Source organism: Nannobrachium achirus (genome assembly GCF_963921795.1).
Source record: "Nannobrachium achirus genome assembly, chromosome: 9".
Lineage (NCBI taxonomy): Eukaryota > Metazoa > Chordata > Actinopteri > Myctophiformes > Myctophidae > Nannobrachium > Nannobrachium achirus.
Genome location: NC_137818.1, coordinates 35,537,491 through 35,551,648, shown reverse-complemented (window position 1 = coordinate 35,551,648; position 14,158 = coordinate 35,537,491). Strand labels below are relative to the sequence as shown.

General features: G+C 41.1%; 1 protein-coding gene across 3 annotated transcripts in view; it reads left to right on the top strand.

Moving 5' to 3' along the window:
• Positions 1–14,158, top strand: part of srpk3 (SRSF protein kinase 3) — a 33,858-nt gene that overhangs the window by 14,205 nt on the left and 5,495 nt on the right. For 2 of the 3 annotated variants that reach the window (XM_080734065.1, XM_080734066.1), the window contains 9 exons: positions 951–1,038; positions 1,282–1,369; positions 2,412–2,518; positions 3,198–3,363; positions 7,406–7,431; positions 10,737–10,829; positions 11,822–11,879; positions 12,531–12,776; positions 13,250–13,347. In XM_080734065.1, coding sequence (XP_080590191.1) covers positions 951–1,038; positions 1,282–1,369; positions 2,412–2,518; positions 3,198–3,363; positions 7,406–7,431; positions 10,737–10,829; positions 11,822–11,879; positions 12,531–12,776; positions 13,250–13,347 — 970 coding nt within the window. The remainder of the gene's footprint in view (positions 1–950; positions 1,039–1,281; positions 1,370–2,411; positions 2,519–3,197; positions 3,364–7,405; positions 7,432–10,736; positions 10,830–11,821; positions 11,880–12,530; positions 12,777–13,249; positions 13,348–14,158) is intronic. The other variant, XM_080734067.1, reaches the window with a different exon arrangement.

Genomic DNA, 14,158 nt, shown 5'->3' with positions numbered 1-14,158 from the left:
AGAACATCATTTAAGCTTCCTTGAATATTTATTGTGTGTTTACATTTAAAAATGAATTGATTATCACTAACTTGGCAAATTGGCAAATGGTTTGATTCAGTTCAATATAATTGAATTATAGTTCAATTATATTTCCAAAAGATTTGTTTATTAGCAATATAAAACGTTTTTATATTCAGCAAAATGTCAGTAATGGTTTTGTCTGCCTCTCATTATTGTCAAGGAAGAAAGTAGCCTACTGTATGTCGCTGCCTTGCTTAAGTTTTATCAAGGCAAAAAAATGCACCCTAAGACACACACCAAAAGTTTCACATGTGTGCGGGGGACGGAGGAGGGGCCACCGCAGCAGTTGCACAGAAATTACTTTCACTTTCAGCTTACGACAAACGGGAGCATTTAATCTATGCACAAGGATTTAAGGATGTTATATTTATAATGATTACCAGAACATTCACTACCAGAACATTCACACAGAAACAGTTTGATTTGATCATTTATGAACGGATTTCTAAAATTAAAACGTCTGCATAATGCTTGGGAAGTCAACTTCGCAGAAAATCGCCAAAACCGCGGCCTTTGCGATTCGCTAATCGCGAGATTTCACATCGCGATTTCGGTTTGAAAACGATTAACCGTGCAGCCCTAGTCTGAAGACGTTATGCAAGCACGACCACTGCTCACTTCACATTGGGTGTGATTTTTCCTTTCTTTTTTTAATCAACCAAGCATTGGTTGTTGTCATTTGTCAGTTCGGAGACAAAATGTATAATTAGAATAAAACATAATTATGTTATTTATATTCAGATACATACATTAAACTGTGTGTGTGTGTGTGTGTGTGTGTGTGTGTGTGTGTGTGTGTGTGTGTGTGTGTGTGTGTGTGTGTGTGTGTGTGTGTGTGTGTGTGTGTGTGTGTGTGTGTGTGTGTGTGTGTGTGTGTGTGTGTGTAGGAGGAAGAGGTTTGTAGCGTTGAAGGTTGTGAAGAGTGCTCAGCATTACACAGAGACCGCACTGGACGAGATCAGACTGCTAAGATGTGTACGTACAAAAACACACTCTGTATGCATGCGCACATGCACAAACACACTCCATATTCATACACTACATAATCATAAACTACATGACCACACACACACACACACACACACACACACACACACACAATTACGAACGTATTCAGTTAACAAATTCCTGAATGGACTATCTGAATGTGTGAATGTAACTGTACTGTTCATCAGTTACCTGACTGTGGTTTCGTGTCTGGATGTGATGTTTCATTAGGTGAGAGACAGTGACCCATCTGACCCAAAGAGAGAGACCGTCGTTCAACTCATAGATGATTTTAAAATATCAGGAGTCAACGGAGTCCGTATCCTTCATCGCCACTCACCACTTATGTTTCTGTCCATTTGTCTGTCTGTCTTCATATTTTTATCTGACTCGATCTCTATTCCTGTCTTCCTGTTGATTTATCTATCCTTCATAGCAGGTTCAATTAGAGATGTACCCATTTTATCTTTCCCAATACCGATTTCCGATACCCACAACTTGCATGTCTGTCGATACAAAGTACCGATCTGTAATTAAAATGAAAATCTAGGACAGTGGTTCTCAAAGTGGGGTCCAGAGACCCTCATAATTCCTTGAGGGCGTTCCAAATGGACCCTGACTAACTCTGACAATGTACAAAGGGACCCTTACATGTCCATTTCGTTCTATTTGTACACTCAAGAGTTATGGGGGTCCTTGAAACGTTAAAACGTGAAACGTTTGAGAACCATTAATCTAGGAATAAAATGAAAAAATCCATTAATTTCAAAGTTAAAGGGCAGCTTCAAGTTAGTAAAATAATGCAAATTGTACAGTAAGTAAGTATATAGAACAGTAGTGCAACATAAATTCAAAACATTGCATAAATGAAATCTCATTGATTAGATTGAATATTTTTTTAGACACAAATGTAGAACAGAATGTACTGTAGAACAGAATGTACAAGTCCTTGCGGTCTTGTTTCCGTTGGAGGATCTTGGTATTCAATTCATCAACATATAAGGTAGCATAAAAAAAACTTCAATATCAGTAATAAATTAACAAATTATCATTGTGTGATTAATTACATGATATTGGAATATCATAGACCAATACCAGCATTTTAGGCAGTATTGTCAGCTTTTCCGTTACTGGTAACAGAACAAACTCAAGGTTCAATCAAAACTAAACTCAAATTGAAAACAAAAAGTCAAATTGTAATACATAATATTTAAACTAATGAAAAATGCAAAACTGTAATAACCTGGCTGTTAATCAACACAGCAACCACCATGCGTTTTTCTAGTATTATTTCTGACTCAGTATCTTATGTGTGTATTGTTGGAGCTTTTCTGGTTATTTTTCCTGACTGTCCGCACCAGATGTATGTATGGTGTTGGAGGTTTTGGGACACCAGCTCTTGAAGTGGATCATCAAGTCAAACTACATGGGATTACCTCTGGTGTGTGTTAAGACTGTGATAAGACAGGTAAGCACACACTAAGCACAGCATGCACAATATACCTACAGACACCTACTCAAGTGTCTGCAGAATGTACATTTGTGGGACATGCAATGTTAATAACCCATTTAGAACGGGTACACATTATAGTGTATTATTATTTTATGCTTTAACTATTGAAAAATAGCAGATATACAAGCTCACAGCGCGGCACCGAGTGCTGCGCTGCGAGCTTGTAGATCTGCTATTTTTGACAATTTGGATTTTGACCTGATTCTATAAGTGTCTTTTGAATCCTTCTAAGGTTTTTGGAAAAACCCTATGTTTCTGTCAGCAATCTGGCCAGCCATCGTCAAAGAAAAGGTCCTTTTCACATTAACTGAAGCTCGGTTAGTCTGTTCTTGAGAGACTACTATGTCAGTGGTTCTCAAACTTTTCCATGTGAAGGACCCCCAAAATGATATGTATTTGGCCACGGACCCCCATCTCAAAATATTTAGTTCCAGGGACCCCCCAGAAGCAATATTTGAGTTACAAACGTTCGCTTTAAAAATGATTTGCACACATTTTCACAACTTTTTCAAAAATAGCAGATCTACAAGCTTGTGAGCTTGTATATCTGCTATTTTTCACTGGTTAAAGCATTCAATAATTCTAGGCCTAAATGGGTTTAATCTGTGTTTCTCTGTATTGTGTGTTTGTGTAGGTTCTCCAGGGGTTGGACTACCTACATTCTAAATGTAAGATCATCCACACTGACATCAAACCAGAGAACATTCTATTGGACGTTGATGAGGTTTACATAAGAAGATTGGCAGCTGAGGCGACCATCTGGCAGAGAGCTGGAACTGCACCACCTTCAGGGTCTTCAGGTGACTGACTGATAGGTTGATAGACCAGGGGCCTGTTTCACGAAAACTAGATAGGAATTAAGCAGGGATTTATCAGCTATCCTGGATTAAATTATCCAGGATCAGCCGTGATGAATCGGTTTCATGAAAGCTGAGTTATCTTGGCTGATTAGCCTAGCCAGTTAACCTGGATATGTTTAGCCTTAACTCGGTTTCATGAAAGCAATTCCACATTAGTTACCATGTAAATTTAACTCTGAAGTTAGCCTGTTCCAGACCAGGCTAACAGCCAATTTTCAATCCAATTTCAGCTCCGTAAACAATAACTTTTTTCGCTTTTAATTCAGAAGAATTAACAGTGAAAAAAGACAGAATGGGTGATAATCAGTCGTGCACGTTGGGTGTTAACAAGCTGTTAACTCATTGCCGTTTTTCCTTACCTTTTCAAGTAGTCACAGAATTGATTGATCCCCCTGATCCTTTAAAGGTGTGAATAAGTTGCTGTATGCACGTGGCCAGAGTTTTTTTTACACTACTTCTATGTGTTCGGGATAGGAATTGAGATATGTTTCGGCTATTTGAGTCATTAAACACACTCCTGCAGTGGGAAGGGTTTGACAAGAGTATTGTTCCAAAAGGTTTTGGAATTGATCAAGGGCCATGGAAGGTCTGGGAAAGAATAGCTATGCATTGTTGTTGGTTATTGATTTTGTTAACTCATTTAATGCCACCATAAATTGACTTTGGGTTCCCTGCCTTTTGACATGGGCACGTGCGTGTCCCATGGTGCACGATCCGCATCCGCATGCATGCCATGGTCCATTTGCAGTGTGCATGCTTTATTTTTGCTACACTGCCTGTCTTTGGGCATTGCAGATAGGTGTAAGCGACTTGTTATTGCGCTGAATTATTGTTATATAGTCCTGGAAATTGGGTTAAATATTCTGGTAAAGGTTTTGGAAATTCATTGGTACTAAAGATGTGTGGGAAGACTGGGAACCCTGTCTAACTGCTCTCTCTCTCACTCACTCACTCAGTGTCACACACACACACACACACACACACACACACACACACACACACACACACACACACACACACACACACACACACACACACACACAACACACACACATACTCACTCTATTTTTCCTCTGCTGTGTCTGGGTAAATGCAAGAGAGTACTATGGACCCAAGGTTATGTGACCGCATACAGCAGGGAACACTTGTGGGCAGGCGTAATACATGCACAAGAAACATTAATAAAAACACACATGGTTTGTAAAAGTATTCAGAGAATGTCTTCCTACAGTGTACTATAACAGTTTGGCACAGGTTGGTCCAGTAGTTTGCAACATTAGCTTCACACAGACACATGGACAGACGGGGTCAAGAACAGAATCAGCAGTCAGTCTTTCACCGTTACTTCAATTTCTAGTTACCCTTTCAGTAGCTTTGATTTTTCTACTGGGTCAGAGGCCAGTATAGAAAAGAGACGATATCATTAAAGAAACAGCCTGAACAATTGAAAGTGGGAATTTCAATAGATTATTTTCATATTATTAAACAGAATAGATTAACAGATATTGGACAGCTGTGAGTGATGTTTGATAGAATAACAACGAATGTGCTTTGGAGCAGAGTTGGATTATTGGCTAAATTGTTACTAGTGCAAACTGAGGAAAATGATGTTGAACACTCACACGTATTATAAGACATTTTCAGTGTTGTTGGAACCAGGAATGTGGCCCTTGCAGGCTGTGGTTGTCCTGGGGGTGAAACAGTGGAGCACTTTCAAGTGATTCCAATACCTCAGCAACAGCAGAGTCTTTAGTTGACTGAGACATGATGCTTGACTGAGACATGATGCTGTGTGTTTCTGTTGGAATGGTAGAGTTCCTGAAAGGCAGGATGAGGAGACATCATCATGTTGTTAAAGTTCTGTACCGTAGTGTGTTGCCATGGTAAAGACAGGGTTCCCACGGTCATGAAATTCCTGGAAATATTTTGAAATTAGAAAAATATTTTTCCAGTACTGGAAAAGTTTGGGAATTGATCAAGGGTCCTGGAAAGTCCTGGAAAAAAATAACTATGCATTGTCTTTCGTTATTGATTTTATTAATACTGAAATGACAAATAATTAAACATTGCCAAATAGTCAAATATTAGAAGCAGAAATAGCAGATCTACATGCTCACAACGCCTCGCGTTGCGAGGCGTTGTGAGCATGTAGATCGGCTATTTTCACAATAAAACCGTGTTATACAAAATTCCTCAACTCTCTTCAAATATGATTATTTCGGGGGTCACAGCCTGAAAAGGTTGAGAACCACTGGCATACACTACCTGTCTTTGGGCATTGCGCATAGGAGTAAGCGACTCGTTACTGAGCTGAATTATTGTTATATAGTCCTGGAAATCGGGTTAAATATTCTGGAAAAGTTTTGGAAATTAATTGGTAAAGATGTGTGGGAACCCTGTTAACTCTCCCACCGCTTTGAACGTTCACGTTCGCCCGATTGCGCAAGACCTCTCCGCCAATACGGCGCTCGTTCGGTTCGTTCGTCTGATGACTGTAAGCTGATGAGGGGTCGCGCGGCCGTCTACTGTAAACACATTTTCCGCGGTGATGGTGTAAAAAATCCATTATGCGTTAGATCAACGGAGAACAATTCACTTCCTTGTTGATTTCCTCTGGCTGTAAGGCTCTGGGGCCAGTGACTGGTCTTCTTCTTCTTCAACACATAACAGGCAAATTCACATTCATTCTCGCATGACGCCGCCCTCTGCTGCCTGGCAGACCAAAGTGCACTATTGCACAACCCAAAAAAATAAAAATAAATAAATAAATGTCTGTCTGTCTATCTACTATAACGTCGCAAAGGTAAGCCGCTTTTTGATGGCACCAGACCCAATAAATAAATAAATAATCTGGCAGTGGGAAAGTTAAGAGTCCATGTAGTCTGTCAAACTGGTGGAGTGTCCGTGAAAATAACTGATCTACACAGTGCTTTATGAGCTTTTAGATCTGTCAAATGTTCACCCTCAGAATTGGAATGCTAAGGTTCAAGTGGTTAGTACAAAATTGACAACATTAGTAGCCAGGGTCGATCCCGGGCACCGGCGCTAACTCAGCATATGAGTTGCACGGCTTGGGTAACTTAAGACCCCACCTCGGATAGACACCCTGCACCCTCGGCTGATACCGACAATAACCCACTTCAACTTACTTAATGACGTTTTAATGTATTTGTCTGTGTTAGTTTAACTGGGGAGGGGCAATCAATTGTTGAATATAATTGAAATGTTAACTAGGAATAGACATCCAGCAACTGACATTAAGAGGAGCAGGAATTAATATGTAACCTCATGCTGTCTATAGATGAGGAATAGACCAGGAGATATTATCTGTCTCACTGACTGACTTAATGTTTGACTGCTTGTCCCCCAGACTGACTGACTGCCAGTGTGTTAAGCCCTAATCAGAGTCTGCGGTGAAGAGCCTCCCACCGCAAATATTAGGTGTAAAGCTATCCACCTAAAGTGAGAAAATAAGAGGAGGCCATCATAGTCAGTCACGGTGAAGTACTATCACTGTGACTGACTGGTCTAGATCGACCAATCAGTGAACGGGGTGATGGGTCGATCTGTCTGAAAGTAAAAACAGAGAGATGTGTCGGGGTTCGCGGTGGATAGCTCTTCACCGCGAGTAATGACACAATGTTGTAGTTTTATGACTTAAAAAGACTACACCGTGGTGGATAGCTTATCACCGCGGTGCCTACTATGATAGGGGCTTTAGGCAGTCAGACAACCTGTTCTGTAGACTGGCTGCTTTCTAATTCTGACCTATCTTGCTCTTGTCTGCAGTCTCTCACTCTCTGAGTGTTTCTAACTTGCTGTTTTCTCTTGCCTGTCTGTCTCTTCTGTTTTTCTCTTGCTTGTCTGTCACTCTTTCTTGTTCTTCCTCACCCTTTCTCCTCCTTTTACCAATCAATGCTTCATCTCCTCCCATCTTTGCTTCATCCCCCATTCTTCTCATCCCCCCGCCTGCTGCCTGCAGTTAGCGCCGCCCCCCGGGACTCTCAGGTAAGTCACCTAATGTGTAGGGCTGTCACAATTATTACATAATCGTCTAATCGTGATTATTTGACATAATCGCGATTATTTTTTATAATCGTCATAATCGTTTCCATGTTGAAAAATGTTCATATATATATATTTTTTTAAGTAAAAGATTGTGGAAATAGCTGATCTACAAGCTAGTTGTGAGCTTGTAGATCGGCTATTTCCACTATCGAGTTTCTTTTTCAAGTATAAAGTTGTCAAATATGTCAGTAATTTCTTTGTATATTTTGGTTATGTGTCATATCTACCATATGCAACTTAAAAGCCTAAAAGCCAAACAGAAATGTAATTGTCAACGACAAAATTAAATCGTTAATCGCAATTATTTGAGTGACAATTAATCGTCACGTAAAATGTCATAATCGTGACAGCCCTACTAATGTGCTGCATTCTGATTAATTTGCTGGTTGACAGGTGTGATACTAGCTGTTTTCTGCTTGGTTAACTCGTTCACAAAGTGTGTTAGGTTACTGTAGCTGCCTTCTGATGTTGTCTGCCATACGGAGTGAGATGAGATTTATTGTATTTCTCACTGGCTTTGCTCTCTAACCGGGTTGTCCTGGAAATGCAAAATGTACATAATTTGGCAAATCTTGATAAATGTAGTAGAGCACCATCTCTGGGAACATGCCCACTTTACAGTAAGGCAGGAGTAATCACCCTAGTGTAAGTCTAGTTATTTTTCTTAAGTGAAGTGACACACAACAAGCTTGATTATTATTGTCTCAGAATGACTGCAACTACAATTTGCACAAAGTCAAGGGAGTCAAAATTGCTTGTTCAGGGTGGGAATGCCGGGTCTCTGCTCTACATGTAAAGTGTCTTGAGACAACTTGATTTGACACTTGAATAAAATTCAATTGAAATACTATTGGCTTTGCTTTATGTGCCAAAGGATGATTGCAAGGAAGCACTGCCTTGTCTCCTACCTCTGCACATCCTCTCCATACCACACTGCATAATGTTTATATGCAGTGGCGATATCGGAGGCAGCAGTGCGCACTGCTTATGCCTGATGGTGCGAGATGACATATTTGACGTCATCTGGCATACAGAAGACACAGGGCCGTTTTTCTCACACTATATGATCTCCTCACATAATCAGAACAATGGGATTTAGGTTAACAACCGTTGAACTTTAGCTTTATGCTGCTTTGACGTTTCTACAAATATTTTTGGCCTTTATTGACCGTATATAGTAGGGCGAGACTGGAAACGGGGAGAGAGACGGGGAATGTCAAACAGCAAATGTCTTCAGGATTGGGATTCGAACCCGCAACATGCTCTTGGGCCGCATTAGAGCCTATATGTGGGATGTGCATGGACTGCTAGGCCAGCGGGCGTCCCCTGCTCCCCTGTCTCAACAATTTACAATTTAATAATTTAACAGTGCAACTTAAAATAAGCAAGGCAATCACATACCTACAGTGGCATGCAAAAGATATACTAGCAAAATAGTAATCTGTACATTGAAAGCAGGCAGAAAATGAACCTACTGTAGGTTCTGTTTAAATAACATGCATTCTAAATTACATTCTGAACAATGTGGTCAAGACTTTCTGAAGGCTTGGTGTTGGCAGGCAAAGACATCCTGTACCTGTGTATGGAGACATGGTATTGTTGCAACACGTTTAGAAGACGTGTGCAATAAAAGCATGGTCAACATCCTGCCCCTTCATCATGTTCTATGTTCTGGATTTAAGTATTGGAACTAGGAAGAATCATACACCAGCCCTTAGTCTGCTGTTCAGAGATCAGTGACATCCAGAAGAGGGCGGTATAGCGAGGTTCTTGTTTAGTTCATGGTTTATCGTTACATCATGACATTTTCACCTTTTATCAAGGTCGCTTGTGAGATATTTCAAGGAAGTGTTGTGGTTGCGTTTACGATTGAAGCAATTAGCAGAAGCTCTTGTACAGAGTGAGCATTTGTCAAACAACATCTTGACTGGTAGGGATGGGCATGAAAAGTCGACTGGTCAAGATAAATACAGGACCTTAAATGTATCTGTAAAATCAGTACTGTAACCAGGGGGGGTTACGGTTCAGCAGAGAACTGATAGCCTGGGTGCAAGCCTGTTCGCTCCGTTCCGCGATTTGTTTTGTCTCTCTGCATCACAGTCTGGAGAGCCTCGTATCTCCAAGGGGAGGTGGGACATAGAACGTGGCTTTCAAGCCACCGCGGCTTCCGATTGGTCTGTGGTGCAGGGTGGGACAAATACACCAGTGTGTATTGGCTGGCTGATGACGTAGCTACCCTAACCCTACGCTGATTCTTCGATCCTTTGGGACAACAGCCAATCAGCAACGACCTCGCTACGTCACAACGGACGTTCAAAAATACGAGTCGACTGAATCATTTCCAGACTGTTGCGGAGAGACAAAACAACGGACGGAATGAACAGGCTGGCACCCAGGCTAGAGAACTGAAGGCACTTTTTCTTGGTCTTTGCAAGTAACAAAACCAGAAGTAGCGATAGTTCAGGTTTGCCTTGATCATTCTTAGATTTATCATTAAACATCAACAAACTGCTTCACAATGGTGCTTGTTACACCAGTGTTGGTGTAACTAAAGGCCATTGACGCTTCACAAGTATTCACATTGGAAGCGCCAAATAGTCTCTGTTTTCGGCTGTGTTGTAGTATGTGCTGTATTGTCGCTTTGCATTTTGCATTGAACCTCTCTGCGTGTGCCTTCTGCAATATCCCTCAAAAAAGCTCCCACTGGCTGTCTTCCATACACCAGGACAGCAGCCATAAAATAAACAGTCTGCTGTAGCATTCCTCTCATCCATGTATCATATATTACAGTCTTATAACCACATCACACTGACCCGCATTAAACAGTACCTGCCAACACACACACAAACAAACGCACACTGAGAGTCTGCACTTCGTTCCATTCACCCTCTTCTTCTCTCTCTCCCCCGTACTGTATGTACTGAGCGTTGATGCTCACGATTGAGCTTAAACTGGTGGGATGACAATGAGATCCACTCAGAGCTGTCAGTCAGGCATACAGAGCAATCATTCAGCCAGCGTGTTAGAGAGATGGACACTTGAGGGTGTTGCTGCTTGTAGCCAAATGAACCCGCTTGAATCTTGAGGATTAGTTGAAGGGGGGGTTCAATGCTGTCAGTTAAAAACAACAGCTGAGAACTAGAGCTCTTAAAACCTTGTGTTTGTGAGTGTGTGCACAACATAGCGTGTTTATGGTTTTAGATTTGCCCATTTTAACTGGACATCTGTCTGTGTGTGTGCTGTAGGATGGTAAAGTGACTAAAAACAAGAAGAAGAAATTGAAGAGAAAAGCCAAAAGACAACAGAGACTGTTAGACCAACGGCTGGTAGAGATACAGGTAATATACAGTATACTTTTAGTATACTGTATATCAACTACTCTATGCTACTATTACTAGAACTATGATACTATATACAACAGTGGTTCTCAACCTTTTCAGGCCGTGACCCCCAAAATAATCATATTTGAACTGGGGACCCCCACACTGATAAGCACTTGGAATGTAGCAGCTGAGGCATTATGAGCGTGTAGAAAGTCTATTTTCTACTTTTTTTGCCTCTTATATTATTTAACAATTTGGGCAATGTTTGACCAATCTTTGAGCGGTGCTAACCGCTCATAGGTCTGGCTTTGTGTGTCCCTATGTCCGTAGTATGAGACTGACGTCACACGAGACTAACGTCATAGAAAGTATGCAGAAACCGACATCGCCACAGCTGATGTCACGGACAGAACGGCCCATATAAGGAGATATGCACGTGTGTCTGATACCGTTTGATACCGAAATGTGAAGTGATTACCACTCACGATGAGATGAGATTTTTATAGTATCGTGGGTATTCTGAGGTGTTTAAAAACGTCTAAAAAGTCCTTAAATTGTCACTTCAGTGTCATCTGGGGATCCCCACCAAATGAATGTGGGGACCCCCAGGAGGTGGGGGTCCTGACCCACAGGTTGAGAAACACTGCTATACAACTACTGCCTGTCAGCTCCTATAATAACATAGTATACTTCTGGGGATGCACAATTAATCTGAGTATCTGACATATCATATCGTCAATATCTGCCTTAAAATTGTAATATCGGTATTGAACCAACATCCAAATGATATATCCGTTTTAGCAGATATTTTATTTTATAATATTTACGTTTGAATGTGAAGCTGACAAAGCATTTTGTGATAATGAAGGCTGCATATTCAATCACTGTTTTGAACATGCAATCTAATCTATCAAACCCAAAGATGATAGAAATGTCTTAGTGGATGCTCATCAGAATGCTTCTCAGTCATAATACATAAACTGCTATTATAAATTATTATGTTCCAGAGAATGGAGGACATGGACGGCGTGACCCCACCCCCAACAGACAACTGCACAAACAACGGTTAGTACAACACTTCATGAATACACATTTTCACATTTAGAAACACATACATTTACAGTATATCCATTGTGTAATATATCTTATATCAGGGGTCTTCAATGTTTTCAGGCCAAGGACCCCTTAGTTGAGAGAGAGAGATGAAGCAGGGACCCCCTTTATTACCCCAATTATCTGTGTATGTTGGATTCATGTCAATTTGTGTTTTCAGATATTTAACCACTTGAACTGTCAATAGTTGATCAACTTGACCTTTCAATCTGTAATTAATCTGCTCACTCTGCAATTAATCTGCTCTTTTCCCCTCTACACCAAACCTCCTAGCCAAAAATAGCCGATCTACATGCTCACAACGCCTCGCACCGCAAGGCGTTGTGAGCTTGTAGATCGGCTATTTTTGCCTAAAGTTCTCTGAATATGGACGCTAGGGTTCAAGTGGTTTATATAACAAAGGAGAAAAAAAGGTTTCTATCACACAAAGATTTGGAGGACCCCCTATAGTAACTCTGAGGTCCCCCTAGGGTCCTGGGCCCCCTGTTGAAGACCCCTGTCTTATATATATATATATATATATATATATATATATATATATATATATATATATATATATATATATATATTAAAATAACTCCCAACAACTTCTGTCACCAATAGGTTCCTCTGTTGTCAATGGCAACACTTCCTGTTTTGCAGCCAATACCAAGGCCAGCCCTGAGTCAGCTGCCTCTTGGTTGGAGGAAAGTTGCAATGGCCACACCCCTGGGCGGTACTCTAGTCCAGCATCTGGCATATCGGGGATGTCAAGCTCTGTGATGTCAGCAACGTCTGAGTCGGCACTCTCTACCCTATCAGGTTATTCTACTGGCCAGGACAGCTCGCGTTCACCCCTGTCACCAGGAAGTGGGTTTACCTTCTTATTTCTTTTTCTTTCTCTCTTTTTTTTTTTTTTTTACTTGTCTTGAAATAAATATATATACAAATTAGGTATACATATTAACACTTCTGCTGCCTTTGACAGTCCTCACCATCATTTAAAGGGTTAATATCATGTTGCCGTTGACAAGCGCTCACCGTCAATCTTACTGTATTTACAGTACAAGTATTATTACTTACTTTTTTGCGGTGGGGGGCCATGACCCGAGGGCAAGTAGAACATGACCTGTACTTGCCCGACGGGCAAGTGCCTCTGAGACCTTACTGTCAACCCCTGCACACACTTAGACATAGAGTGGATGACAGACTGAAATGCATGTTAAATTCCATTCACTGAATCCAGCTGGCGTTTACTTTGGAAGGATGTTTTAATAGAAAGAAATGTGTGAAACATTAGAAAGAATGACCGAATGACAAACCAGTAAATGATGTCTTTTCAGTGTTTAGTGCAGGAGATTTCCTGTTGAACCCTCTGGATCCCAGAAATGCAGACACACTGCAGATCAAGATAGCTGACCTGGGAAATGCTTGCTGGGTGGTGAGTACTGTTAAGGCTACAGTATGCCTCTTGCGGAAACAAAGTTCGGCTAGGTAATAAAAACAGAATTACATCATTGTGGAAAACATCCATTGCCTTGGCAAAGTTCATTTCAGCAGGTATGCAGCTCCAGGATTGGGGCAGACAGGCACACAAAGCTGCACAGCACACACTACAAATATATACTAAATTAACTAACAATACAGTGTGTGTGTGTGTGCGTGTCCCATTTCAGACAAATCATTCCATGCATACAATAAATAACGTTTCATTTAAAAGATAAATAGTAAATACACCTGACAGTGGCAACACATATTTACAAATGCACCATACAAATGGGTGCATTTGTAAATATGTTACACCGATTTCAGAGCACTCTGGGGTTGATGGCATAGACCAGGGGTCCTCAATAGGCGGGACCGCGGTCCATGTCCGGACCGCGACGGCACCGCCGACCGGACCCAGGACGAATTATAGTAAAAAAATAAAAAGTGGAAAAAACATCTCCACGTTTTTGTTTCCACTTCTCGTATTCATTCACTTTCATTGCATGCGCTGAGTGTGAGAGAGAGAGAGAGATCTCCAACGTTTTTGTTTCCACTTCTCGTATTCATTCACTTTCATTGCATGCGCTGAGTGAGAGAGAGAGAGAGAGAGAGAGAGAGAGAGAGAGAGAGAGAGAGAGAGAGAGAAGAGGAGAGAGAGAGGAGAAGAGAGAGAGAGAGAGAGAGAGAGAGAGAGAGAGAGAGAGAGAGAGAGAGAGAGAGAGAGAGAGAGAGAGAGAGAGAGAGAGAGAGAGACGCGCTGATTG